Source organism: Triturus cristatus, chromosome 7 (genome assembly GCF_964204655.1).
Source record: "Triturus cristatus chromosome 7, aTriCri1.1, whole genome shotgun sequence".
NCBI classification, from domain to species: domain Eukaryota; kingdom Metazoa; phylum Chordata; class Amphibia; order Caudata; family Salamandridae; genus Triturus; species Triturus cristatus.
The window spans coordinates 1350537359-1350565103 of record NC_140590.1 but is presented as its reverse complement, the minus strand read 5'-3'; the positions used below and the strand labels follow the sequence as shown (position 1 = coordinate 1350565103).

General features: G+C 45.5%; 1 protein-coding gene across 2 annotated transcripts in view; it reads left to right on the top strand.

The window, feature by feature from the left end:
* SMIM19 (small integral membrane protein 19) overlaps positions 1–25484 on the top strand; it is a 73574-nt gene extending 48090 nt beyond the window's left edge. For both annotated transcript variants that reach the window (XM_085619016.1, XM_085619017.1), the window contains exons 4-5: positions 7128–7252; positions 24393–25484. In XM_085619016.1, the coding sequence (XP_085475142.1) occupies positions 7128–7252; positions 24393–24454 (187 nt within the window). In that variant the 3' untranslated portion in view covers positions 24455–25484. The remainder of the gene's footprint in view (positions 1–7127; positions 7253–24392) is intronic.
* Positions 25485–27745: the final 2261 nt, after the last annotated feature.

Genomic DNA, 27745 nt, shown 5'->3' with positions numbered 1-27745 from the left:
GCTAATCTACTATTTGGATATTTTCGGAGCTTGATACCAATTGTGAATAACAGGCTTGTGCTCCTTCTTCCCATGGAAGGACATGCCTTTTACTAATTCTTCCAGTATAGCTTCTCTTCTCAGCAGGATCATGTTCTTCCCTTATTCCTCCATGCTACCACCCCACACATGTGCACCATACAAGTAGCATCTTGTTCCTTTCCCCAACCAATGAGTGTCCTACTAAATTCTAATTGCATCTGGTTATTAAACCTCCATAAAAGCCTTCTGCACACTGTGCCCTTTACCTTTTTGTCTCTGTAGCTCTATGATGAGCATGGAAAGAAATGGAGTTCCAGACTAACTGTTAATCATCTACTTTGGATCCGCCATACAGCTTTTTCTTGCGCAGACTGACTATTTGCTGCTCTTAACAGATGGGGTACAGTGGTGGTAACTCGGTACTTGCACCATCTAACATGGAAGCTTTGACTTACTGTAGTGGACCAGTACAGCTGCATGGATCCCATCATCCTCTCCCTAACAATGTGAAAACTGCTGTACTCCATACCTCACCATGTTAAATAGTCTCACAGGTGAAAGGAGTAGAGATTGGACACGTAGCAGCTGCTGGCCTGAGTTAGGCCACCTGGTTTCCCATTCTGCTTTTTCTTCTGCTTTTTGTTTGTGAAAATTATTAGTGAGGGAAGAAAAAGAAACCAACAGCTGATTGAAAAGGACTACACGTCTCTTATACCCACAATACATCACCATTGTTATGACACACCATAACATTCCAACCACTTGCCCCAGATCTTCTGTTTTCTGGGGGCAGCCTTCACCCATGTTTCGTACTCTCTACATTGCCCGAACCCCAACCCTGCCAATGCTTCTTAAAAGGGTAAAAAAACAAGTTCAAGGCATGTGTGGCTATGGAAACTCCTGCCATCTAGTGTTTGGTTCAGATGTGTGCACGTTGTTTTTCTCCGAAGTCTTTCAAGTCAAAGTATTGTGACTCCTCCACTTGGTGATAATGTGCATGGTCATCTCCATTGTTAAATTGTTTTCTTTCTGCCATCTGTTTGGATCTGTGCTCCAAGTTAACAGTTATGGCCCTCTTTTTGGTTCACACTGTTTCCTTCCCTCAATCAGTATTGTATTTCGATCGTGTCTCTTACACTCCTCTCTGGTTGATATTTAGTTACTTTGCTTGAGTGGTGTTTGGGTCTACCGTGACCCCTCCTGGTACTTGCCCTTCAGGGCCTACTCCCGTCTCTTGGTCGTATCTCTCCTCTTGTGAGGATAACCGGGCCCATGCACAAGCAATCAGTTTGTAAATGTAATGGAAAAATGTGCAGTAAAAATAACTAAAAGAATCAAATTCTATTTAATCACTGGGTTCCTTTATTTTTAAAAATGTGGAGTCGGGTGAGAGATGGGTATAATGGTCCACTCGAGCACTAGGTTGGTTGTGTTTATAAGGAAATAGGGTCTACCTGTTTCATGCCTGTTACTGTCTAAAAGATAGAGACCTTTCATCAGGACCAAGAATCCTGATCTAATCATGTGGGGATGATAAACTAGTGTGTGTATATAGTACCATACCTTAAATAAATCACATAAGTGTATAATATACATTCTGGGGGAAGACCAAATCGCAGGGGATGAGGGACCCTATTTGTATGGGCCAGAAAGGCACCAGGTCAACATATTCTAATGGGTTGAGTCCTAGTTTTGACACTTCTGTTGCCCAAACGCACAGACTTACTGAATTAGTAGGAACTGTACAACACTGCACCATGCCTCGATGGTGATGGAACGGTTGCCATTTCGGTATTGTCCTTGAAGCCAGTCAAAATATCCTCAGACAGATATCCATTGGGTCTGTAATCTGTGCCTGCTGCAGAACACAATGAGGCTGTCTGCGACACCTGCCGTTCCTTTGGTTCCAAGAAAACTCTTCGCAACAGTTGGGCGCATAGGAGCGGTGATGACACTCCAGGACATCGGGGGGGGGGGGGGTGAGCATCCTCCACAACCATTGGCTGCAGATGAAGAGGCTTTCTCTCCTGGCTCAGATCTGGAGATTGAGGATCTTCCTCAAGCCCACAAGTCTGTGTACAACACCACCACCCCTCGACACCACTTCATCTGATCAGCCCTCTCCCAAAGGGTACTCGGCCACTCTGGGGCACTAGAGACAGGCTTTCAGATCACCCCTGTCTTCGAACTATGGTTGGCACCAACAGACTTGTTTGGATGGTCTACCAAACTCTGGCTCGGCGCTTAAGAAGCTTTCGAACGGCTGCTTTGGCACCAGCTACTCTGACACCTGCACCAAGCAGACTGGCGGCAAAACCACATTCATCCTCTGAGCTGAAGACCTCTTTGCATCCACCAGCAAGTCTGACACTAGCGCAGTCGAGCTGCTTCCACACACGCAGCAAGAGGAAATCGATTCAAGACAGACATGTGGTCATCCACCCCCATACGGGCTAGATCTGAGTCTGCCATTCGGGCCCTGCTGTACCATCCTTGAAACGTCCGCTGTCCTACGAGGAAGTCTTGGTCATATCGATTCCACCGAGAGCAGATAAGGCTACCAGCCCCTTACCCCATGCTCAATCATCCCCTCACCCTGTTGCTCAGCTTCCGCCCTCCCTGCCTGTTTCTCAGTGGGACTCCTTTTTATGATCTTTGCTCTGGTCTTCACACACTGATGTGGGTGAGCATGGGGGTGACACATTTGTCACCCCTACACAGGGTGACCCATACAATGCAGACCCACCGGGGGACTCGAACCTTTTACCTTGCCCATCCCTTCAGATTATTCCATGTCCTATTGGGAACTCGTTATATGAAGATCTACCTTATGAAATAAGGTGTACCTACCAGAGTCCGTAGATGAGGATTTTTTTAAAACCCCCATCCCTCCACATGCTCAAGAGCATGCTATGCCACACTCCCAACCTCTTCAAAGACCCCGCCTGAGCCAGTCATAACACCAAGGGTGGATAAAAAAATGTAAGGCCTTCCCCCCCTACTCATCCCATTTACATTTGTGGTGTGCTCCTGCTTAACTCTCTGGTGGTCATTACTTCTCGTAAGCGAACCAACTCCCAGGCCAGTGGGGGTGCTCTGCCACCAGAGAAGGAAAATAAACGCATGGATGCAGCAGGAAAGAGTTTCCGCGCAATCTGCCAACCAATGGCGTATAGCTAATTCTGTCGTCCTTCTTGCAAGATACGATCGTGCCCACTGGGTCGAGATAGAGGAGCTTCTTCAGTACCTCCCAGAGGAGCACTGGGAAAGGGGATAGGAATTAGTCTGAGGGCAAGCAGATATTGATTACCTATTTTTGCTGTACCCTAGATGCAGCAGACCCTGCTGCCAGGGGGTTAAATTCCAGCATCTTCCTAGGCAGAATAGCCTGGCTCTCTGCTGGAAGTTCAGCAGAACCTGTTGGACCTGCCTGTTGATGGCTAGCATCTCTTTGGCTCACAAGTGGACCAAATGTTAGAAAAGATGCAGCGATGGCTAAAGTGGTGGGTGTGCTTCAGACAGCTGCTCCTTGTGGTTCAGTTTGCTGCACATCTTACCTTGGAGACTCAGACCACCTACCTCAACCTCCATGTCCTACCAACACTCCAGCAATCCTCTCCTCAGGGTTCTTTTAGGGAGTCTTACAGGTGCAGCAACTCTAGAGGCAGAGATAAAGGTGGCTCCCCAGAAGGAGCTACAACCACCACCAAAGCCACCCACCCCTCTACATAACACCAGTCGGTGGGCACCTACAAGGCTTCTTTTCCACATGACAAACGTCACCTCCGAGCTCATGTTTACACGTTCCACCATTCCACCTCCCAGATGCTCACCAGGACACCAAAGGCTACTGAGAGGTCAGAGCGTTCTTCCTCAAAGGGGCTATAGAACCGGTCTCCTCACGCCCCCTCCTTCCCCCCCCCCCCCCACCCCGGTCATCAGTAAGACGTGGGAATGTACTCCCTGTAATACCCAAAATGTATGGGCCTCTCAGACCTATTTTGGACCTTAGGCCCCTAAACTAATGTATCCTTTCAGAGCACTTCCATATTGTCTCCAGGATGTCATTCTGGTTCTCCAGCAAGGCGACTTTAGGACCGCGCTTGAACTTAAGGATGCTTATTTCCACATACCATTACATCCTGTTCATATCTCAGGTTTGTGGTCAGCGAAAACATTCTCATTTCAAGGTGCTCCTCTTCAGATTTACTACTGCACCTCGAGTGTTCACTGAGTGCCTCGCGGTAGTGGCTGCACACCTGCATAAACAGGACATCCACGTTTTCCCTTATCTGGATGACTGGCTGATCAAAAGTGCCATCTGCCAGCAATGCTGCGACTTCACCAATCACAATAGACCTTCATCAGATAGTTTACCATCAATGTCAGGAAATACCACCTCCAACCCTTTCTAGGGGCTATTCTCAGTTTGGAGGTAGGCATAGCCTATCCAAATGTGGCCAGGATCCAGTCCTTTCAGGCATTACTTCCTCTTTTTCCAATCAAATCAGCCACTCTTGGTCCGAACAGTCATCCGCCTCCTAGGCACGATGGCCTCCTGCATTGCTATAGTACCACATGCGTCCGTCACAGCAATGCTTAGTGCAAAAGTGGTCTTGGGTGAGGGCTCATTGGCATGATCTAGTGTTGATCAGCTGCCGCACTTGTCCACTCTCTGCAGTGGGGGGCACATAACGAACTCACCGTCCAAAGACACTGGGAGCCCAAACACCAGGGCCTCCGCATCCACTATCTGGAACCTTTAGCTGCTCACCTAGCATTGAAGTATTTTATACCTTAGCTGACAGGGAACATTGTTCTTGTCTGGATTGACAATATGACAGCTATGTATTACTTTGGGAAACTGGGTGGAGCACATGCTCTCCACAACTCTCAGCGATCCTAGAGTGTCTGGCAGTAGCTTCTCTGCCACAAAATGCATTTGTTAGCAGAGTACCTACCAGGGATGGACAATGATTTTGATGACTTCAGCAGGAGGCAGCCACAAGTCAATGAGTGGGAACTCCACATGCAAGTCCTCCTCCGCTACTTTCACAGATGGGATTCCCACAAATAGACCTATTCACAACAGCAGAAAATGCCAATTGCCCAAACTCCACCTCCAGGTTCCTACACCCACAGTCCAGCTGCAGTACTGTACGGAAGAAGTGGTCTGGGATATTTGCCTGCGCTTTTCCACCTCTCCCTGAGTTTGTGGATCGGAGGCTTCGGCAGACGTCACTCACTTGCTTGTGGCGCCCGCTAGCCCTGGTTCACGACTCTGCTTGACCTCTCTGGTTCTGTATGAGACTCCCCAACAAGCCGGGCCTTCTGCTGCAGAACCACGGAGAAATCGGACACCCAGGTCCCTCAACCTTGCAAACTGGCCCCTGAGGTCATAGAATTTGGGTACCGTAATCTTCCATCTGGATGAATGAGCAATCTCAAGGAAGTGCACAGAACTACCACCTGGGCCTGCAATGCTGCCAAGTGGAGAAGATTTGTGTACTACTGTCATTCAAAAGATTGATCCTTTAAAACGCACCATGCAGGACATGGTCTGCTAGTTATTCCGCTTGCAGGTTTCTGATGTAACCTTTACCAGTATATGACTACACCTGGCCACAGTGGCTACCTGCCTTCAGAATAGACAACCCATTTCTCTTAAGGATACCGGTCATTAAAGCTTTCATTGAGGGTCATCCCTCCCCTGGTCCCACCGGCACCCTCCTGGAATCTCCATGTGGTGACACGATTCTTGGGCCCTCCATTTGAGCCCCTCTACTCCTGCCCCCTTTAGTCCCTCTCTTGGAAGGTGGCTTTTCTAGTTACCATCACCTCACTCGAGCAGGTCAGTGAGTTTCAGGCATTAACCCTGCCCTGGAAGAACCTTTCTTTCAAGTACATAGGGATAGGGTTGTCCTCTGAACCAATTCCAAATTCCTCTCTACGGTAGTCTCTTAATTCCACCTTAATCGGTCCATTGAGATTCGTGTGGTGCGTTTGTTTTTTACCACAACCTGATCCAGTTGAACGGGCTCTTCATACTTTAAACATATAAAGTGCTCTCATGCACTATGTTCACAGAACTAAACCATTTAGGAAGACACAACCACGTTAGTTGCTTTCCCCAAAGCCCACAAAGAGAAGGCTCTGTCCAAATTTGGCTCTGCCAGATGGCTAGTTAAATGGGTCCAGACATGACATGCTATGCTAAAGCTAAAGGGGACTCTGCCACTCATTCTAGAGGTCACTCTACTCTGGAGACAAGAGCATCTATGGCCTTTCTGGGGAACATTCCCATAGCTGATATATGCAAAAGAGGTACTTTGTCCACTTCACATACTTTCACAAAACATTTGTGTGGATGTCCCAGCCCACCAACAAGCTAAAGTTGGTCTGGCAGTTCTCTGTATAATCTTTAAATCTGCTGCAACACCCAAATGCTAGCCGCCACCCTTTAGGAGGATTGCTTTACAGTCTAAGCACGGCAAGAAAATCTACAGCCACACATGCCTCAAACAGAAAATGTTACTTACCCTGTAAGCTTCCGTTTGTGGCATGTACTGCTGCTGATTCACATACATCCACCCTCTTCCAGAATGCCTATGGCTGGTGCAGTGGCTATACTATTTTCCTCCTGTGCAAGAACATCTCTATATATCGCTTTAATTAACATTCCATTCGCACCCACCATGTGGAAAAACAATCTAACAATGGAGGTGATGACCATGTGCATTTTCACCAAGAGGAGGAGTCACTATATTTTGGGACTTGAAAGACTTCAAAGAAAAATAATTTGCACACATCCGGGTCCAACATCAGGTAGCAGGTGTATGCCCAGCATGTGAATCTACAGCATTGCATGCTACAAACAGATGCTTACAGGATAAGTGACGTTTTCGTTTTTTCTCTTTTCTAGATGGTTGAGCCTGTATGGATACATGATTTATTCCCATCTTGTAGTATTACATTTCGATTTGGAAGGCCCATTTGTTTATCGGCATTCTGTAGCATACTTTGGCGATATGTAAAATCAAATTATTTCAGTCAGAATTACATTTTGAAAGTAATTCTCATCTTTAGTTTTGTAATGTTTGTTTCAGAAATAAAAGAAAAATTATGAGGATATTTACTCTTCCTCCAGCCATTGAGACTATGTCCGAACCTAATTTTTATGATGACATGAAAAAAATACGTCTTCGCCAGCAGCTGGAAATGTATTATATTGGTAAGTTGTTAGCATGCTGCTCCAGGTTTATTAAAGCATTATATTCAATGTAATGTTTAGATATGTTGTATTGTTAGTTGTACCTTTTTGAAAATGGCAATACCCTATGGTATCTAGGTGTGTATATTTATATATATATATATATATATTTTTTTTTGTATATGTATAACCAACAAGTTAACATTTCAGATAAGCATCTGCATGCAAAACGTTTTGTTAGTCTGTTTGCAGAATCTGCCACTTCCCTTGTATAGTTGAGTTCCCCACTTTATTTTTCCCATTGTGTCTGATCAATTGTTCTGTTTAAAGCTTTTGTGTAGTATTCTGGGTTAAAAATGTCAATCTAGAATTAACAGCCCATTTAATGATTTAGCCCCAATTAACATAAGACAGTTTTGATCATCATTATAGATTTGTGCCCAAAATGTAACCTAGATTAGGCAAAGTCATTTGCTTGGCTTCAAAATGCAAGTTTATAATATTTTGAAAACTAATAATGTTGCTCAAAATCCTGATTGTAGATTTATTTTTCAAATGTTTGTGTTTCTAATGGCGCTCATAGCTTTGGAGAATAGAAGGTGCACTGCTCTGCACTGTTACTACATAGCAGGCATCTTTAGTACACACAAGCTAGATTTAAAAAGTAATACCGCTCTGATACCTATCGTTAAAGTAACATAGTTGAAATTGCCTTTAGCATGTGGTAAGGATTTTTATGCATCGTTGGTATGTATTCCTATTAGCAATGGATTTTTTTTTATTAACGTTCTGCCATGTACAAAAACACAACTCTGCCCATTAGAGGAGCAAATAGAACAAAACATTTGCATAGTACTTGCAATACAAACGAGGATACCCCCCAGTTGTCTGAAATGCAGAACTGACATAACTCTGAGTACTGCAATAACTTCATGCAACAGCCATGCTTGAATTTGACAGTGAATGAATCAAGCACAGGCTCCCAGATCCACATGTATACTTTGCACTTTTAATAATAGTGACTGATAAGGATATTGTTTTCCAGTATTGGATCTTTCAAAGATTCACATGATTGAATTTTTCCCTGTCGTCAAAGTGGGAGTCCCATGGTACAATAACGCAGTACATAACATTATCATAGCCTATAATGGCAATGAAACAATCACTTAAATAACCAATCCATATCCTTTAAAAGGAACCAAACTCGAGCCAGTCAGACGACCGCACCTTTTAGAACACTCCCCACAGAGGCGGAGTCCCTCAGATTTTCTACCACACATCGTGTGAAGTCTTCCTGAGCTCTGCTCAGTTTCTTCAACCAGTTTGAGGAATGTTGCCTTCAAACTACCTACTACCTTGTCAGAATCGTTAAAGAAAGGGCTTTTCTGGCTTCTGTGGGAAAAAAAGACTTCATTCTGAAGACCATCACACGGACTGTATGTACTGCCTCCACTATACCCATAAGACCAAAGACTGTAGATCTGTTGCATTTTTCCCTCAAGACTCTAAATGATGGGAAGGGGAGGCTTCTTTTATGGCTGCAGAAGTCCAAATCAAAAATCTTCTCTTTCTGAGGAAGAAGATAGTGACTGCTCTTCTACTTCTCAGAAACAATCATGTAAAAAGAGAATGGTTAGTGACCAAGGAACATCGTAGAAGTCTAGAAAGACCTTGATAAAGAATCGCCATGAGTGACAGTTCTCAAAAGGAGAAAAAAAAATTCTCCTCCAGAAGATGGAGTGGTAGGTTCCAACCTCGCAGTTTCAAAGACAGGAACGTGCCCAGAGAAGTCCTCTTCAGAACTGTAGACAAAGCCTAAAATCACTTTAAAAAATATTGACCACCTCACTGTCCAATACCAATGTAGATGGCTGTGACTACGGTGACTGCTACATCGATCCCTAACCCACTACATCATTGTTAATTTGGTTGGCAACAATATATAGGTGACAAAGGCACCAACTACGGCATTACAGCAGTCGACTACGGCACAGTTGCCCCGTCGAATAAGACATTAAAAAAAAGTCCGTGCAATCACTGACTCAACAACGACATCGTCGTCGAATGGAACTGACTAAAAGTTTCCTTCTTCCTGAACATACTTCACCAAGTTGGGGTCTCTCCACTCCCTCCAAGTCACCTTGATGTGGAAGAGTCAGATGATATCTGCCCTAGTCTGGTCCAGGGAAGACATGGCTTGGCAGTTCGGGCTGGACTGTTCCCATGAGGCACAGAATCAAACTGATTTGCATATGGCTGTGTCTGAACTGGGGTGGTGGAGTGAGCTAAATAATAATGGATTCAACCCAGATCAGTTGACTGGGTGTGAGTGTTTGATTTGCTCAAACGCTCCGTCCATCATCCCCCTTTGGTATCGCTTTGTTTGCCATAAGTTGGCAGGGTATGCCCAGACGTGGGTCCCTTGCTCACTACCACTGGTTTCAGGATAGCCTGGCTGATGAGGGTTATGAACCCGAAACCGGTCCCAGGATGCTTGTTTCTGTTCCAGGGAAGACCTGGCTTGGCAGTTCGGGCTGGGCTGTTCCCATGAGGCACAGAATCAGACTGATTTGCATATGGCCATGTCTGAACTGGGGTGGTGGAGTGAGCTAAAGAATGATGGTGGATTCAACCCAGATCAGTTGACTGGGGTGAGTGTTTGATTTGCTCAAACGCTCCCCCCCCCTCCCCCCCCCCCATCATTCCCTTTGGTATAGCTCTATTTCGAACTGCCCACAACTCTTCTGAGCTCCATGTCAAGTATCAGGAGGATGATGCACAGTACCAGATGGACTATTCTGTACCGCAGCAGAAACCATGCTCTGAAAGGCCTAAGCAGCATGAGGAACACTTCCAACATTATCGCCACTCTCCTTCCCAAGAAATTATGGTTCAGAATCCTTAAACCTTGTTCCAAGACTTCGAAGGCATGCAGCAGGATTTTTAGATTTCTTTAACCTACCAAGTGTGCATTTCCGAGAACACTTAGTCTTCCCCCTTTGACACCTACTTCCAACATTGCAGCACCTCCTAGAGCTGATCCATCCTCCTTGGATGAAGAAGGGATATAGCAGACAATACATCTAGTCCCAACGAATGGAACGAGTATTTACTTCCCACCCCTTTTCCACCTGCACCACAACCTCTGGACTCTCCACCGGATGTCTTTGGAGATTTTCATAGACTTATAGAAAGGGCTGCACAACGATTCCAGCTGCCAATGACTGACAAATATTTCCAAATCTTTTCTGCCCCTCTCATCCCATACTCCATCCTACCCCCTTTTCTTCCTGCTCCTTCTTCCATTCAATATATTTTCTTGCCCCAATGGTCAGTTAACCTCCCTTATCGGATGTACATATATCTCTGATAAATGAATGTCCTAATGCGGTTATGACAAAATAGTTTCCCAAGTATGGCATTGAATAATTCCAGAATTGGGTAATTTAGCTAAATATTCCTCCATGAAGCAAGGCTATTTAGAGAATTGAAATGGAGTAAATTATGTGGCTCTGTCAAATTACTTAAAACTTTAAAATGTTAAATATTACTTTTTTTTTTAAATTTTATTTTATAATACTAGGATACCTCAAATATTGGCACTTATTTGAAAAAAAAATAAGTTTTTCTAGTATTTGGGTACTTTACCTAAAATAGCAATAGAAAGCAGACTATACATTTGGAATTGAAATGAGGTAAAGAATGGGCCATGGATTAAGCAATGTTAACAGTCTAGTTGTTTTTAATGGCAGTGGTAAAGGGGTTGTGCCTTTTTGGGTCAACCCTAACGGCAGCGCGCATGCTCTGCGGAGTATGCTGTGGAAGCCACGCCGTGTCTGCCCATATTTTTGATTGGCTGGTATCCTTGTCATTGGTAAATGCTGGCTTCCTATTGATAATGGGGCTTAGTAGTCCCTCCTTGTTACCGCCCTGTCTCCATTTCTTACCTCCCATGAGGACTGGATCTTTTACTTGTGGCGTTACATGGTCTCATTCAGAAGTTGATAACCACTATATAATTTATTTTTTTTATTTGCAGCGTGGTCCACTTTCACGGCCGCGCTAATTTAATTAATTCGCCGCATGGGCTGAAAGGGAGCTTTTCTACTCACTAATCTAACAAGCATTTGCAAAGCAAGATTGAGTTTATACAGTTTAGGAGATTTTCATCTCCTAAAGGGAATTACTCAGTTCAAAGTGTATCCGTAGCACTGCGCACACACTTGTGGAGGCAATTCTGTGAGTTGACACCATCTAGAGAATGGTGTCAAAGCAAACCGCCCAATGGGAATACATCTTACCCTGATGAGGAAGTGCTGCTGCCTTTACTCGTGGACTCCGAGTGGAGAGGTGGGCCAGCTAAAGAGAATCATACACATGTATAGACCATTGTTTAAACCTGGTTCTAGACATGTGCCACAAATATCAAATTCTGTCCTGCTGAGGTAGCATGATCCTCATGTCTCACTTTTGAGAACAGTCTGACAAATGTAATAATTGTGAACAAAACATAGTAAAACTCCATATCTATACTATGAAGAGTATTGATCCCATGGTTGAGCAATACATTATCCAAGAACTTCAATATATGAGAAAGTTCCTTTTCAAAAAACAGTGAGGTGAGTGTTGGTGAATAAAAATGGCATATGGCTAATCAATCTGGCAATGTCCCCATGATATTTTAGCAGTGTAAATAAAAGTTGTGTAAAACACTCTAAAAATGAGAGCCTGCGCAGTGCAACATATTTGCTTACAACTAACGCCATAAAGGAGCAGTCATCATAAGTGAGTTACAGTAGTTGTCAGGAATACTCTTTAAAAATGAGTGTGTTATGTGGAAATATCGCACTCCAGGAAAGCACTGACCCAAACTGTGTTAACTATAGCGTGAAGAAGCCATGTATGTTGGTGCTTAATCATACCCCAGATTTTTTGAAGAAAGTATCAAAAGCTGGCATCATCTGTCTCAAAGCTGCTCTGCGGGCTCCCAGAGTGGTTCCACTTGACCTCCTGCCTTGGTGAGCATCCACAGCAAACTAAATGCATTGCCTGAAGGAGGCCATAGTCATTTCGGTCCCCCTTCGAATTCCACTGGAGTGCGTTTGGGACCCTAGGATTCGTGGTGGCAACCTGTCTGAGGCTTCTCTGTGATGTCTCCGATACCGACCACAGCACTTAATCTCCATCCAAGATCAGCCCCGGCAACGAGCCCAGTGCTGACAGGTTTCTGCCCTGGCGTAACATACAACACTGTCTGCAGTGCCAGACCTACGCCACCTGCATGACCCTCTATCACTGACATAATAGACGAAGGGCTTTGATTCAGAAGCTCAGACCAAACCCTGAGCAAGGCTGCGACAGTTTCTCAGACCCAGATCTGTGTTATGATAATGATGTTGACCTTTAAGAAGAACCTACTATTTTTGAGGACCTACAAGATGCCAGTGGATTAGACACCTTCCCTCACATGGGTCGAAGTTCCCCAGTTTTCATGGCCACTGAAGAATCTGCCTCTTGCAACGGTCATCAGAAGTTCTTAATCTAACACTGCCAATGCAAGAGATCAAAACCAAAGTTTTGACTGAAGAAGTCAACACCACACTAACCACCTAAAAACTTCTGCTTCTTTTAATGAGGCTCTCAATCAGTAGCTTGATTTGATCATTAAAACAAATAATAAAAGCACATCACACCAAATATATAAACCTGTAAATAGCTGATCTACGTAGAAATAATGAATGTTAAAGTAGATATTTAACCAACTAAAACAATAGATTGCTTATGGCGGAGAACCAATTTAAGAAAAGTGGCAAAACAAACGCATACCTCAGGTGAACGGAGCATCTGCAAGTATAATAGCGCTGAAGTATATTTGGTCACTAAGGCACTTCTGAGTAATAGGATTGTATTCTTTTGTAGATTTTATTGTATTCATACCAAAAGATTTTTAAAGTGCACCAGGGTTTGGAAAGAATACTTTTTGCAGGAACAAAAGGATAGCTTTAGGGTCAAACTGGCCCAAGGCAGAGGAAAGCTGACACCTGGCTAGACCAAGCCTAACTCCTATCGACAGTCCCATGTCCCAGGTATTTGACATTATCTCAAGGTACGGCGCCATCCCTGGAGTGGTTTGAATCATCAAATACACTTTATTGGCAGGCTTCTGTAATTCAATCCCCTCCCTTTTCCCCCCCTCTCCTTAACACTTGGATTTTGTTGCATGAACTACGACTTTGGTGCAGTTATTAAAGGTTTGCTTTCCCACCCACGCTTGACACAAGTGAACTCTATTCAGTGTATCACCGTGAATGTGAAAGACAGATTATTGTTTTTGAGTTGCTAACAATTTCTATAAAAGGATCCAGGGCACTGTGGTAACTAACTTATTTCGTTGTTCACCATATCTCACACACACACTGCACTACAAAGAATAGATCTGTTAAATTAAAAGCATTTAATATAACAGAACATGCATTTGTGAAGTGCACGTTCACCCATGGGCATCTTGGCACTGAATAACAGATGTATATTAACTCATCTCAATGGTACTCATTTTATCTGAAAGTTTGTTCTAGATTGCTCACCTTCGAATGACCCCTAGGCGTCACACTGGATCCGGAAAGTTTTTCGTCAGCAGTACTCCTGCACATTGGAAGGTGGTGTCAGCTGTCCCCGCATTCGTGGTTGGCATTGTGGTCGCCGGGATGATTTCACGGTCGCTACATAGATGCTGCCCTCTCGCACGGACGTCAGTTCTTTCTTTTTCCGCGCCAGCAGGCACAGATCCGGAGAGCAGTACCTCCAGTCACTTTTTGACTGACTTTCGACTTTTGGCTATCGTGTTTTTTTGAGTTTGACTCCTGGTGAACGAGGGATGCCTGGCTTCAAGGTTGCGGTTCCCTGTAGCCGACTGATGTCGGTGACTCATCCGTACTGCGTGTGGCTATTTTGTCTGGAGCGCGACCACGACCCCAAGGCGTGCGCTGACTGCTGGACCATGAACCCGAAGTCTTTGCGGGAGTGGTCCCGAAAGCTTCTCAAGGCCTGACAGTCTGCTCCGTGCTGCTTCCTCCTGGTCATGTAGGAGGTCGAGGGACCACTCGCAGAGCCACCATCACTCTTCTTCCAAGTCTTTGCAATCTGGGTCAGGTAAGTCGAAGAAGCATTGTCGCTCTTTGACTTCTCACTGTCAGGCCACCGCAGACTCGGCTGGGGTCCCTGGGCCTTCGGTGGCTCCGGCCTTGGCACTGCAGGGTCACCTTGGATCCAGGCCTGGATCAGGATCGGCGCCGGTCGACCTTGTTACACCTCCACGGGGCCAATTCCACCAGCACTACAGCTGCAGCCAGTGTCTAATTTGTCCCTAGCCGGCCTCCACCTCAAGGCAGACAGGGAGCAGGACTGGCGTCGACCAAAGCTGGATTCGGCGGCAGTGGGTACTTTTGTGCCCCTGTTCTACCCTGGCTCTTTGAGACCAGATTGGCAGCCTGAGTAGGGCTGGGATGGGTCTGGAGACCCTTTGATTGTCCAGTTAGGTTATGAACTGGACTAGAGAGGAACTGGGGGAAGCCAGTGGTCTAGATACCTCACCAAACCTTGGTATTTTTTGTCTCTTCCTACCATGGGAGGAGGGAGCGTCGTACGCAGTGATGTTGCGTAGGGCAGCCGAAGCTCTCAGGGTCGAGCTACCTACGGTGGCAGTCGGGGACTAACCTTCTGACAGAGGTGCTTCAACCGGCAGTGAGCTCTTCGGAGCCCCTGCTGCCATTTAATGAAGCTCTAACAGACCTCCTTTTGGGCACCTGGTCCAGGCCCAACACAGGGGTGCCTGTGGACAGGATGATTGCCTGACGCCACTGCCTGGCCCATGGCAACCCCACTTTCCTCTCCCAACACACCACCCCTGAGAGATTGGTGGTCCAAGCCTCCACCTCCAAGGGTGCATTCTCTCCTGTTCCACCGGATAGGGAATCCAAAAAGCTGGACCATCTTGGGAAAATGTTTTCGGCCTCCAGCTTGGGACTGCGGTCAGTAAACACCACATGTCTGTTGGGCCGTTACACCCAGTCCGTATGGGACATGGTAGCAAATGTGCTGCCTCAGTGCCCGGAGCAGGCCCTGGCCGTACTCTCGGGCAGTTGCCAAAGGGAGAGACACAGCGAAGTTTACCATCCGCTGTAGGATGGATACCGCCGACTCACTAGGCAGGACGATTTCCCCGTCAGTAGCCCTTCGATGCTACGCCTGGTTGAGGTTGACTGGTTTGTCAGGGGATGTCCAATCCACGCTTATGTACATGCCCTTTGATGGCCGTCACCTACTCGGTGACAAAGCAGACAGCATGCTAGAGCGCTTTTAAGGACTCTCGGGTTACGGCCAGGTGCTTGGGCCTCTCCACCACCCGCCCTGCGCAGTCTGCTTTTCGCCCCTTTCATGGCTATGGGAGTGGTGCCCTGCCCAGAGCCACAGGCCAATGCAAGCTGTTCAGTCACTGCGTGGACGTAGGTACCACCAGTCCAACCTGTCAGTGGCCACCAAACGTCAGTGGGTGGCAGGATTTGCCATCCCCTCCCCCACGGGCGCAGCATCACGTGGGTCAGGTGGACTTTGTAAATAGTCCGAAGGGGCTACTCCCTCCCCTTTGAGACTGCCACTCCCGCCATGCCACCTCAGTATCATTTGCATGTCCGAGGATCATCTGGCACTTCTCAAACAAGAAGTTTCGGCACTCTTGGCCAAGGGAGCCATTGAGCGAGTTCCTGTCCCAGAAGTAGGTTGTGGTTGCTATTCCCACTACTTTCTGGTGCCCAAGAAGGACAGAGGCCTGCATCCTATCTTGGTTCTTAAGAACATCAACTGCTTCCTCTGGAAGGAGAAGTTCGAAATGTTGCTAGCTCAGGTCCTGTCTCCCCTCGACCCTGGAAACTGGATGGTAGCGTTGGACTTGCAGGACGCTTCATTTCAAATCCCCATCCTGCCTGCCTACCGGCGCTACCTACAGTTCACGGTAGGCCGCAAGCATTTTCAGTATACCATACTCCCCTTTGGCCTTCCCAGCATCATGAAAGTGATGGCGGTCGTTGCAGCTCATCGGTGCAGATCAGGGGTTCCAGTCTTCCCCCCCCCACCCTCCTTATCTCGACGACTGGCTGCTGAAGGTGGGCTTGCCCCAGGCTGTCATCTCCCACCTCCAGACTTCGGCCAAATTCCTGCATTTGCTGGGGTTCTCCATCAACGTGACCAATTCATACCTGACTCCCTCTCAGAATCTCCTCTTCATCGGAGCGGTTCTGGATACAACACAGTTTTGCGTCTATCCTCTCAAGCAGCAAGTCCGTGATGTACAGGCCATGATTCAGATCTTTCAGCCTCTATCCCGTGTTTTGGTCAGGATGTCCTCCAGGCTACTGGGCCTGATGGCCTCCTGCATCCTGCTGGTGGACCATCGCAGATGGCATATGCGGGCTCTGCAGTGGGACCTGAAGTTCCAGTGGGCACAACATCAGGGGAATCTGTCCGATTTATGTCCAGATCTCGGAGGGCACTGCACACCAATTGCAATGGTGGCTGAGGAACCAGGATTGGGTCGATGGCAGATCCCGCACTCCCCCCAACCATACTTCACAGTGCTGACTGATGCATCACTTCTGGGATGGGGCGGCCACATGGGGGAGTTGGAGATCAGAGGCCTTTGGTCTACGGCGGAGTCCGGGCTCCACATTAACCTTCTGGAGCTTCGGGCGATTCATCTTGCACTTAAAGCATTCCTTCCCTCTGTCCAGGGAAGAGTAGTGCATGTGTTCACGGACCACACCACCGCCATGTGGTACTGCAACAAACAGGGCGGGGATGGGGTTGTGGACCCTATATAAGGAGGCCCTCAGCCTCTGGACATGGCTGGAACATCAGGGCATATCCCTGGTGGTTCAATGCCTGGCAAGTTCCCTGAACGGGTGCATGATGGATTACGAATGGTGTCTTCACTGATGGTGCAAGGTCTCTTTTACAAAAGGGGCGAGCCTTGGTTAGATCTATTCGCCACGTAAGAGAACACGCAATGTCAGCAATTCTGTGTGTTGGAATTTCCAAGGCGGCACTCGCTAGGCTACGCTTTTTGTAGCGAGTGGAGTTGCGATCTTCTATACGCCTATACCACTGAAGAAGATAAAGTGCGACTGGGCCCAAGTCATTCTTATGGCTCCGGATTGGACATGAAGAGTCTGGTATCCCGAGCTGCTCAACATGGCCATCGATCCTCTGATCAGATTGCCTCTTCGGGAGGTTCTTCTGTCGCGGCAGCAGGGGACGGTCCTCCACCGAACATATGCAGCCGCCACCTCCTTGCGTGGAGATTGAGCTGCGGCAGTTGACATTGTTTGACCTGCCTCCTGAAGTCTGTGATGTTATCTTGGCAGCCAGGCATCCCTCCTCTAAGATGGTATACGCCTGCAGATGGAACAAATTTCTGGCATGGTGCACAGCAAAGGCTGTCGATCCCTCTTTCTGGGGGTTCTCTTGTTACTCCTTTCTTTGGCCCAGCAGGGCTCTGCTCTGGGCACACTAAACGGCTACCTCTTGGCCATTTCAGCCTTCCTTAGGCTTCCTGATCAGCCTTCTCAGTCAAGTACCCTGTTGTAACTCGCTTCCTTGAGGGCATTACATATCGTTCTCCTCTAGTTCCCTTTTTTAATGCCCCAGAGGGACTTTACTTTGGTTCTTGCATATCTTATGTAGCGGCTCAAAGGGAGCATACATAACTGCCCTTTCAGGCTTCTAACTTTGAAAACTGCCTTTCTGGTGGCCATCACTTCTGTGCGCAGGGTAAGTGAGCTGCAAGCTCTTTCTTCCAAGCCTCCCTTTCTGGCAGTCCATCCTATCAAGGTTGGCCCACGAACTAGACCTTCCTGACTTCCAAAGGTGGTTACTTCTTTCCACATTGGCCAAACCATCACTTTGCCCACCTTCTTTCTGCTTCTGCATCCCTCATAAGAGGAAGAGAGGCTCCACCGTCTGGATCCAAACGTGCCCTTTCTTTCTACTTGGCTTGCACCAAATAATTCCTGGTAGATGAACAGCTTTGTTGAATACGTCGGCGCTAAGAAGGATCGGGCTGTGCACAAATGCACCATCTCCAGGTGGGTCATTCTGTGCATCAAAGCTTGCTATTCTTTGGCAGAGGAGCCCCCAGTGGAACTGTGTGCCCATTCCACCAGGGCGACGGCAGCTGCCATGGCTTTGGGGACAGGGAGTCCCCCTTAATGACATCTGTCGGGCAGCTACGTGGGCATTGCTGCACATGTTTACTAGACACTACTGCCTGGACAGCCAAGTCCGAAGAGATGACTTCTTTGGCTATTCTGTTCACCAGGACTTTCTGGTGTGAACTTAGTTCGCAGACCCACCTCCGGGGTTGGTATTGCTGGGGTATCTATTCTAAGGTAAGGAATCTATAACTGTTTAAGTCAGATGAACAAGTTACTTACCTTCGCTAACGATATATCTGTAAGAAACATTGGTTAGGTATAGATTCCTCCCTGTTCTGCGAACTGACTTCTAGGGTTAAGGACTTCCTTTCAAGGCCCTAGTTTTGTGCACCAGTGATCAGTGTCTTGCATGGCTCTGCTCTTCTGGCATGGAATGTCGTGTACAGAACTGACAGCGTGTGAGGATGGTGTCTATGTAGCTACTATGACATCATCCTGGCGACCACAACGACTAACATGGCACCTTCCGACGCGTGGGGTTACTGTTGACAACTTTCTGGATTTGGTCTGACACCTGGGGTAATTCTAAGGTAAGGAATCTATAACTAACCTATGTTTCTTACAGATATATTGTTACCGTAGGTAAGTAACTTGTTCATCGACCTCAGAAGGATGAAAGACTGAGTGGACCCACTGGAATTTGAACCTGTGACCAAGAGGTGAAACACAAGCCCCTACAGTGCACCCATTAGTCCGCTAAGCCACCATAGTATGACCGGAATAACCGGTTTCTTAGTACATTTAAAACCACTCTCCGGATAATCTAAAATCAGCAAGAAGGTGCATTGTGAACAACGAAAATAAAATGCAAATTTCTAACATCGTTAAAATGTCATCTGAAACCTACTTCAATGTGCTACACTTAGAGCCTTGAAAGAAGAGCAACTTGCAGTCTAGAGTTTCTTAAGGCGACGCACTGCATACCTTGTTGACGATAAAGGCTGTTACCAATGGAGGCGTGAGGGCAGTGTTCCCTGCGAAGGGCATACATGTGATGTAGTAGCAGCCTTCCTCCAGGACTTTGCTTTGCCAGCACTGTGTGAGATGTGGCATCTTCGAACTGTGCCAGCTGTAGGTGAAACTGTCTTCTAGTAGAATTTCTGGCAATAATCTGGGTGTAGGACCTCTCGATTTAAAAGGTCAAATGGCAGTTCTTATATACTAAATCTTATCAGATTGCAGTTTCTGACATAAGAGAATGTCAATTCAGACTGTACTATTTTGACTGCATGACTGTTCTTGTTTTTTACCTAGACATGGTGATATGTAGGCAATTGCAGCAGGCTGATGTTGCACGAGTGTTATCTGTCATCAGTTGAACGATCTGACACTTTCACAGTTCTTAAAGGTACTGTCAGATGACTGATTCTGCAAAAATGGAGAAAGATGTTCACCTCCATGATCTAAAACAGCAACCTCCAAGGTCTAAAATGGTGATGGAGCCTACCTAAAATAAAGTCAGATGAGTCTGACCTTAAGGACTTTATGTCATTCCCCTGGCTTGTACGTCTGAATGTGACGTCATCAGGCATATTTAAGATGGAGGGACTTGGATATGTGTAAAGACATTCAAGCTCCTAAGTACTATGATCTAAAATGCCCAAATACTATATACCACGCTTATAACATAATACAAAGGCAATTAATATATCAGACATATATAGCAAGCGAAGCACAAATACTTTTCAAGCCTTGCTTTGTTTCAAGAAATTAAATTCCTGAAAGAGGGATGCATGTTGGCGATCAAACATACCAGTGATGATCTTTGAGTAGGCTAGATTGAAGTGTGGGGGGGGGGCGGCGGCATTGGCATGCTGGAAGTGTGTGTGGATGGCGCTTTGCTGGTGGTGTGCACATGTACTGACTCTTGGCTGGCGGTGTGGCTTGCATGGATCCCCCAGTGTGTTCGTACCAGAATCCACTGCAAACCTCATTTACTTACGAAGCCACATTTTCCTTACAGGTCTGTGTGGATAAGCTGTAAGATCACTGCACAGGCCCACATTTCCTACCACCCGGCATGCCCCTTGGTCTCCCGGGAAAAATGATACCTCACTTGTGTGGGTGCCCAAAGTAGTATCAGCCTAAATAAACTGCCCTTTTGGATCCGCTTTGGGCCCACCTCAATCTCTACACGTTTGTGGCCATTCTATGTCATAGGCACTTGACCCATCCACACAAGTAAGGTATCATTTTTATCCGGAGACTGAGGGGACTGGTGGTGAGAGGTAGGAAATTTGTGCAGAGCAATGATCCCACAACTTTCCCACACAGATATTGGAGAAAAATGTGACTGAGGTTTGCAGCGGATTCTGGGAAGGAAAATGTGGGGGGAATCAATGCAGGCCACACATCCCTGGACTCCCACGGGTGTCTAGTGTTCAGAAATGTCTTGTTTGTTTTAGGTTCCCCTATATGGATGCAAACCCAGAACCAAAACCACAGGTACCCATCTGATCTATCACAAAACGACCTGGTTTTTCAAGGGGGTCACTTATGTTTTTGGCCCCGGGCTCAGCTACCATTTAGGTAAACCTACGCAACCCTGACATTTCTGAGAACTAGACACCCAGGCGAGTTCAGGGAGGTGTGACTTGCGTGAATCTCCCAACATTTTCCTACCTGGAATCCCCTGCGAACCTTAAATTTAACACACAAAAAAAAATCTCATTTGCCTCACTTTTCTGGGTGGGATCAGCAGGCCGCTACAAATTTCCTACCACCCAGCGTTCACGCAGGTCTCCTGATAATATGGGTACCTCACTTTTGTGGGTAGGCATAGTGCCCGGTACAAGAAATGGCCCAAAATGTACTGTGGATACTTCAAAATTATTAATTGCAAAAATATCTGGTTTTTCGAGGGGAGTATCTACGTTTTTGGTCCTGGGCTCAGCGGCCATCTAGGGAAACCTACCAAACCCAGGCAATTCTGAAAACAAGACCCATGGGAGAGTCCAGGGAGGTATGGCTTGCAGGGAACACCCCCCCCCCCTGTTTTCCTACTCAGAATCCCCTGTAAACCTCAAATTTAGCTGCCAAATCTAATTTGTCTCAGGTGCTGTGTAGGAAAGTTGTGAGACCACTGGCCTGACACAAATTTCCTACCACCCAGTGTTCCATCAGGTCTCCCAATAGAATGGTACCTCACTTGTGTGGGTCAGCTAAGTGCCTGCGGCAGCGAAGGGCCCGAAGCGTATTGTGGATACACCTATCACAAAACAACCTAGTTTTGCAAGGGGGGGGTTGTCACCTGGGTTTTTGGCACCAGGCTTGGCGGCCATCTAGGAAAATCTACAAACCCTAGACATTTCTGAAAACTAGACACCCGGGGGGAGTCCAGGGAGGTATGGCTTGCGTGGATCCCCCAACATTTTCCTACCTGTAATCCCCTGCAAAACTCAAATTTAGCTGCAAAAAATCATATTTTCCTCACATTTCTGTGATGGAAAGTTCTGAAATCTTCGTGGATCCTAAACTTCCACCCTCCCAGCATTCCCTAAAGTCTCCTGATTAAAAATGGCACCTTGTGTGGGTGGGCCCAAAACACATTGTGGAGACTTCAAAATTATCACAAAACGGCCTGGTTTTGGGGGGGGGGGGGGGTGTTACCTGAGTTTCTGACCCTGGGCTCAGCAGCCATCTAGGGAAACTTGCCAAGCACAAATGGTGACCATTAGATACCCGGGAAAATCCTGGGAGGTATGGCTGGCGTGGATCCCACAACATTTTCCTACCCATAATCTCCTGCAAACCTCAATTTTTAGATGAAAAAATCACTTTTTTCTGATGTTTCTGGCTGGGATCACATTGCCACAACAAATGTGCTGCCACCTTAGTCTCCCGAGTAAAATTATACCTCACTTGAAACTACTGTCTTGTGTTTGAACAGTTATTCACGTACTCCAGAGATGTTCATTTATGCAAAATGCAGTATTCTAAAAGGCATTGATTTGCCGTACACCCGTAATTGCAACCACTGTAATACCGAAGAATGAAAAAATACATTCTGAGAATTGATTTTAGGATCTGAAAATAAAGGCATTTTAGATTGCATAAGACGTTATAAAGAATATTACGTGGAAGAAAATTTCTAACAACCTTAACCCGATTACCTTGAGCCTGCTCCATTCATTTATACTTAACCTCACACTCTAGCCCGAGCTTCAACTAAAGTAAGGCTTTGCAATAACGCTCACTTTAACAACCGCCATTGCTGTAACCCAGATTGATAACATTAAATGTAACATTTCCTTAAACTAAAACAAAACCCTGTGCCTCCCAGATACCATTTCCCGCTCCAAAACTATGTCCCTGACTCACACCTTGGTGCTAAATCTACGCCTAACTCTGCCATTAATCAAAACCTCGATCCTAACTGTCCAGCGCCTCAACCCTAAGTCTATCCCTAATCCCAACTGTGTTTCAGATTCTACCACGGACTTTTAACATACCGCTAAGGTTAACCCTAGAACACGGATATTATAAAAAGAAATTGGAGCGTTCATTAGTTTTTTCTTAAATATTAAGCATAATAAACTTTTTGTCGTTGTGTTTTGTTTTGTGTTTTTTTTTTTTTTTTTTTTTTTTTTTTTTACCGTCCTAATGTTTTATTTTCATAATTGTTGCTTCTATTTCACATAATGCGTTGTTCCGTTGCCTGCCTTCATACCACTTAATACTATGGGAAATATAGGAAATCCTAGGTCTGTTATCCATTTTATGAAAGCTATTAATTCACGCCAGCCATGCCGGAATGAATGGTGTGCAGCTACCAAATCGGGCTCCAACGCCTCTTTTCTCCTGACTGTACCCATGGTGCAAATTATTGCATTCTGTGTGTTTTTTGCCCAGTCTAATTGTCAGCTCAAATCTGAGACAAATCAGCATGACAAAGAGCACACAGGTATGGTCAGCAAACCTCGGAATGGACCGTAACATTCACTCGTCGAACTTCATTCACCATTTTGACTTGCATAAAACAGAATAATAATCCGTATTTGTTAAGCGCAAACATATCACCCCTTGAGGTTTCAAGGTGCTGGGGGCAGTCGGGAAAATTAAGTGAGCTATTGCCCAGAGTTGCATGCTGCTGAGCTACCGCCTGCACTGGGGATTGAACCATGAGCCCCATGCTCTGGAGTCAGCCGCTCTGGCTGCTGCTCCACACCTCTTACCTTGAGTGATGCACACATTGTGAAATTGGTAAATGCTGACAATGTGCAGCCCTCTAGTGATTGGGACCTCTGCACATTTGAAAAGCTTGATTCCCTTTCTTAAGCAAAATAGATTTTTAATTAGACCGCAGCAAAGGACATTAAACTTGTAAATTGTCTTAAACATTGACCCTTTGAAAAAGGGCCTGTATTTCCTAACTAGCCTTATTAACATACTGACTAGCCTAATGTAAATGCATCTATAAACGGATTTTATGGGGTTTGATTGACAGTTTTGCCAGCCAATTTGCTGTTGCATTGTCTACGTGAGTGGTAGGAACGCCATTCATAGTTTACAAATCTGCCTTTTCGAAGTCCTGATTAGGCACCATCGCCCTGTAAGATTCTAAGTATAATATTTCCTCCGAATAAAGCCTGGGATTCAGTGTACTGCGGTGGAAGAAGGATATCCCTTTTATTATTCTGACAAGTCCCATCCATGTTCTCACCTCTCTGTGAGAACAGAGACCTTACCAACAGAGTTATTGGAGTAGGGTCAATAGAGCCATGTTTTCACTCCAAGCTTGCACCGGATTCCTGATTTATTAAACTTCTTTGAAGGTCAAAAATGCATGATTTCCATTTTCTTTTTTAGCTACAAGAAGCTACTTTTCAGACTAGTAGAGATGATTCAAACTATGTAAAATATAGAATTTTTAATGACCTTCTTTTTCTTTCATTTAGCACGGAAGCATGACCACCAACAGCAGAGCCAGCCGGAGAGTGTGCAGGTGACCGTCGAGTGAAAAACTCAAGCAGAGAGTAGAAGATTGGAATACTCCCAGCCGGATGCTTGTTCACTGACAAGGAAATACAGACACAGATTCATGTGGAAATAATGAATCCCCTTAGCTTTTTGGTTTGACTTTAGGTGCCCTATTAGATGTGCAGCATGGTCTGCATCCCCTCCAGCTGCCGACACCACGATAGCAAACCCCACTTGGTTTAAAAGCAGACTCCAATACTGTATGTCTGTTCCTTGTGCTGTCAAAAAGTGCTGGTAACCAATGGACAACTATCAACAGTTCATGGGACTTAAATTTTTATTTTATAACTTTGCTGTCTAGTCAACGGTGGTATGCCTGAGCCGCGTATCGGTACAAGCAGGTGTAATGCGACCTTTGAGATAGTTGACCTGCTCCTGCAGATGAGACCTTTCTGAAGACCACAGGATGGCTGCAGATGTCCAACCTATGTATTTGCTCATGCTGTCGCATTTCTTTTTTTAAAAATTTATCTGTACAGTTGGCACCTGCTGATTTAGAAAAGAAATGGTTTTTGAACTGATGCATGTAAGTAGAAGCCATTTGTACCTAAAACAGCCATTGACCAAGACTGCTGACTTTAAAATTTTACTGGGAAATTTCAGATCAACATATTCAGCAACTATGGAAGTGGTGATAGGCCACATGGTTATAGAACAAGTTTTACTATAGCAAATATTGCAGTCAGTGGCCATGCAAGAAAGGTGAAGATATTTATATGCTTAAAAAATGTGGTGTTTTCTGTTTTCTTATTCTAGCATTAAAAAAATGCAGGAAAATGTCAAAAGCTTTGGGGAAGAGGAGGGAAGATGCAAGGTGTTGCCAACTACAAGTTAGTTTTTAAGGTTCAGACAGAATCTATTCTTTATTGGACTTGTAATTGATCATATTTGATGGATGGAGAAACCACTTTAGGTTCATAAATGTTTTAATTTCATTAATGCTTGTTTAGAGGAATCACTCATTAAACATACAAATGCAATAAAATACAAATAAAGTTACATATATAAAATTGGCTCTAAAATACATCACATCTTTGCAGTCTTATGGTTGGCAAAGCCATTATTCATCCCACTCAAACTCTTTTTCTAGCACCATGTGGACTGCAAAAATGTAGACAACCCATAAATTGTAAACCATCAATATTCTATTTAAAAATCCTAAGTGTTGTATGATGGTGCGTTATTCCCAGATTCCGACAAATTGGAACAATTAGTTTCCTCCTGAGAATAACAATAAGCAGTTCATAGCATGTGGGGAAAAAAGAAGAAAAAAAATCAGATCTGTCAGTCATACAAACGTGGCATACTGTATTTAAATTCACCAGGAAACAATTTGCAATAGAAGCAATTGATCCCTAATCCAAATTTCAAACTAAGATTATTATAGCTTTAGGAGGCATAATGTGATCCAAGAAGGGCTCAAACTTTAAAACATTCTTGCAATCAAACGTTGCAATAGGATCTCGTGTCTTGAGTCCCACTGTCTCCTTTCATTTACAAATGGCGAGTATTTAGTTTTCCAATATTTCACAGTGCCTCCAGAGATGGAAACTAGATTATCCCACTCATCATTTAATGCTAGGGACTAGAACCAAGATTGTACATAATTTTGTCAGGTAATCAACAATCTTTATCCATTTATTTGAGTTTAATAAATGACATTTTGTGGTGTTCCAATTGATTAATACATCAGTCTCAGCCAATAAATAAGAGGCTACCTGCACAATGCTTTTAAGACCCACGTCTAGATGCAGGGGAAAACTTGGGGCACTTTGTGGTACGTTGACTAAGGGTCTGTAACAGGCTTACGAGACGGAACACAAGTCAAGTAGTGGTGGTGTCATCTCCTTGTGCTTTATCTGCCCTAATTTGGCAGGGTATTCCCAGATGTGGGTCCCTTGCTTTCTGTGCCACTGGATTCAAGCTAGCCTGGCTGATGACGGGTGTTACCCCGAAACCGATCCCAAGATGCTTGTTTCTGGTCCAGGAAAGACCTGACTTGGCAGTTTGGTCTGGACTGTTCCCATGAGGCACACGGTCAAGACTGATTTGCATTTTGCTGGGTCTGCACTGGGGTGGTAAAGTGAGTTAAAGAACGATGATGGATTCAACCCAGATCTGTGACTGGGTTTGAGTGTGAAAGTTTCGGCGCTCCATCCATCATCTCCTTGTGTTTGATTTATTTTCTTTATTAGGCACCCGATATTGCAGTATAAGGAGGTGGAAGTTTAAAGAAAAAACAAACCTAAAGAAATTAGTCACGACTAATCAGAGTTGTCAATTCTGTCTTCTAATTGTGTCACCCTGGAGTTCTCTCTGTCTCACCTTCTCTCAAATCTTTTCGGTATACCACTGTTGACCCTCTGGAGAATAGAACAGAACCTGAGTATCAAGCCGTATCTTTTATTCTTCCCCTTCTGTTAGTGCATTGTGTGGGAAACACCTTCTTATGGAGCCCATGCGTCTCACAGCCCACCTGGTGAAACCAAACCAGACCTCTTGCTCTCTTACCAAGTCCTTACAAAACTGCAAAATGTCACCATAACGCCTTATTGGTGCCATTCCGTAATTATGTAAAATACCACTTTCCGGGTGCCACAACCCTGGACCTGGGCTGCAGCAGTCTGGAACACAGTGCTGTCTTCCCTCAAGGCTCAACTCTGTGCATACCTAGTGACCTATCGTTCATCTTCTTCCACTCTTGAAATCTCCAGGCTGGCTCTGTTCGGTCAGCTCCACGGAAGGCAGCCCAGCCATCAGTGTGCGTCTTGTTCTCTCTCTCTTTATGCTGCTCCTTGCCGCCACTGTTCTCTCCGTCACTCTGTCTTCCTTTGCGCTGCTCTCCTCCGCCTCCTCCCTCGATATTGTGGTGTTTGGGGCAGGTGGATTCTCTGGCCGGACTTTTGAGTGCAGATTGGAGTCTAGAGCTGCACACTTCCTATCTTGGTGGATAACTGTGGCGATCATCTTGGAATTCCCGCAACTTCGCCTGCAGTCCCTTCCATAGGATCTTATAAATACATTCTCCATTCTGGATAAATTAATAATGTTGCAGTATCCTCCGGTATCAGCCCTGTACAGGCAGCGCCTAAGCGTGATAAACTTGAGCAGGAGACACTGGAATAATAGTTAGATTTAAACATTTTTAGAACTGCAGCAGCTCTATGCTCCAAACTTAGTTGGCTTTTCAGAATTTACAGTGTCCATGAGAATGTATTTGCCAACTTTACACCCAAATAGTTGAATTTCTTGACTAGAGAGCAGCAGTTTC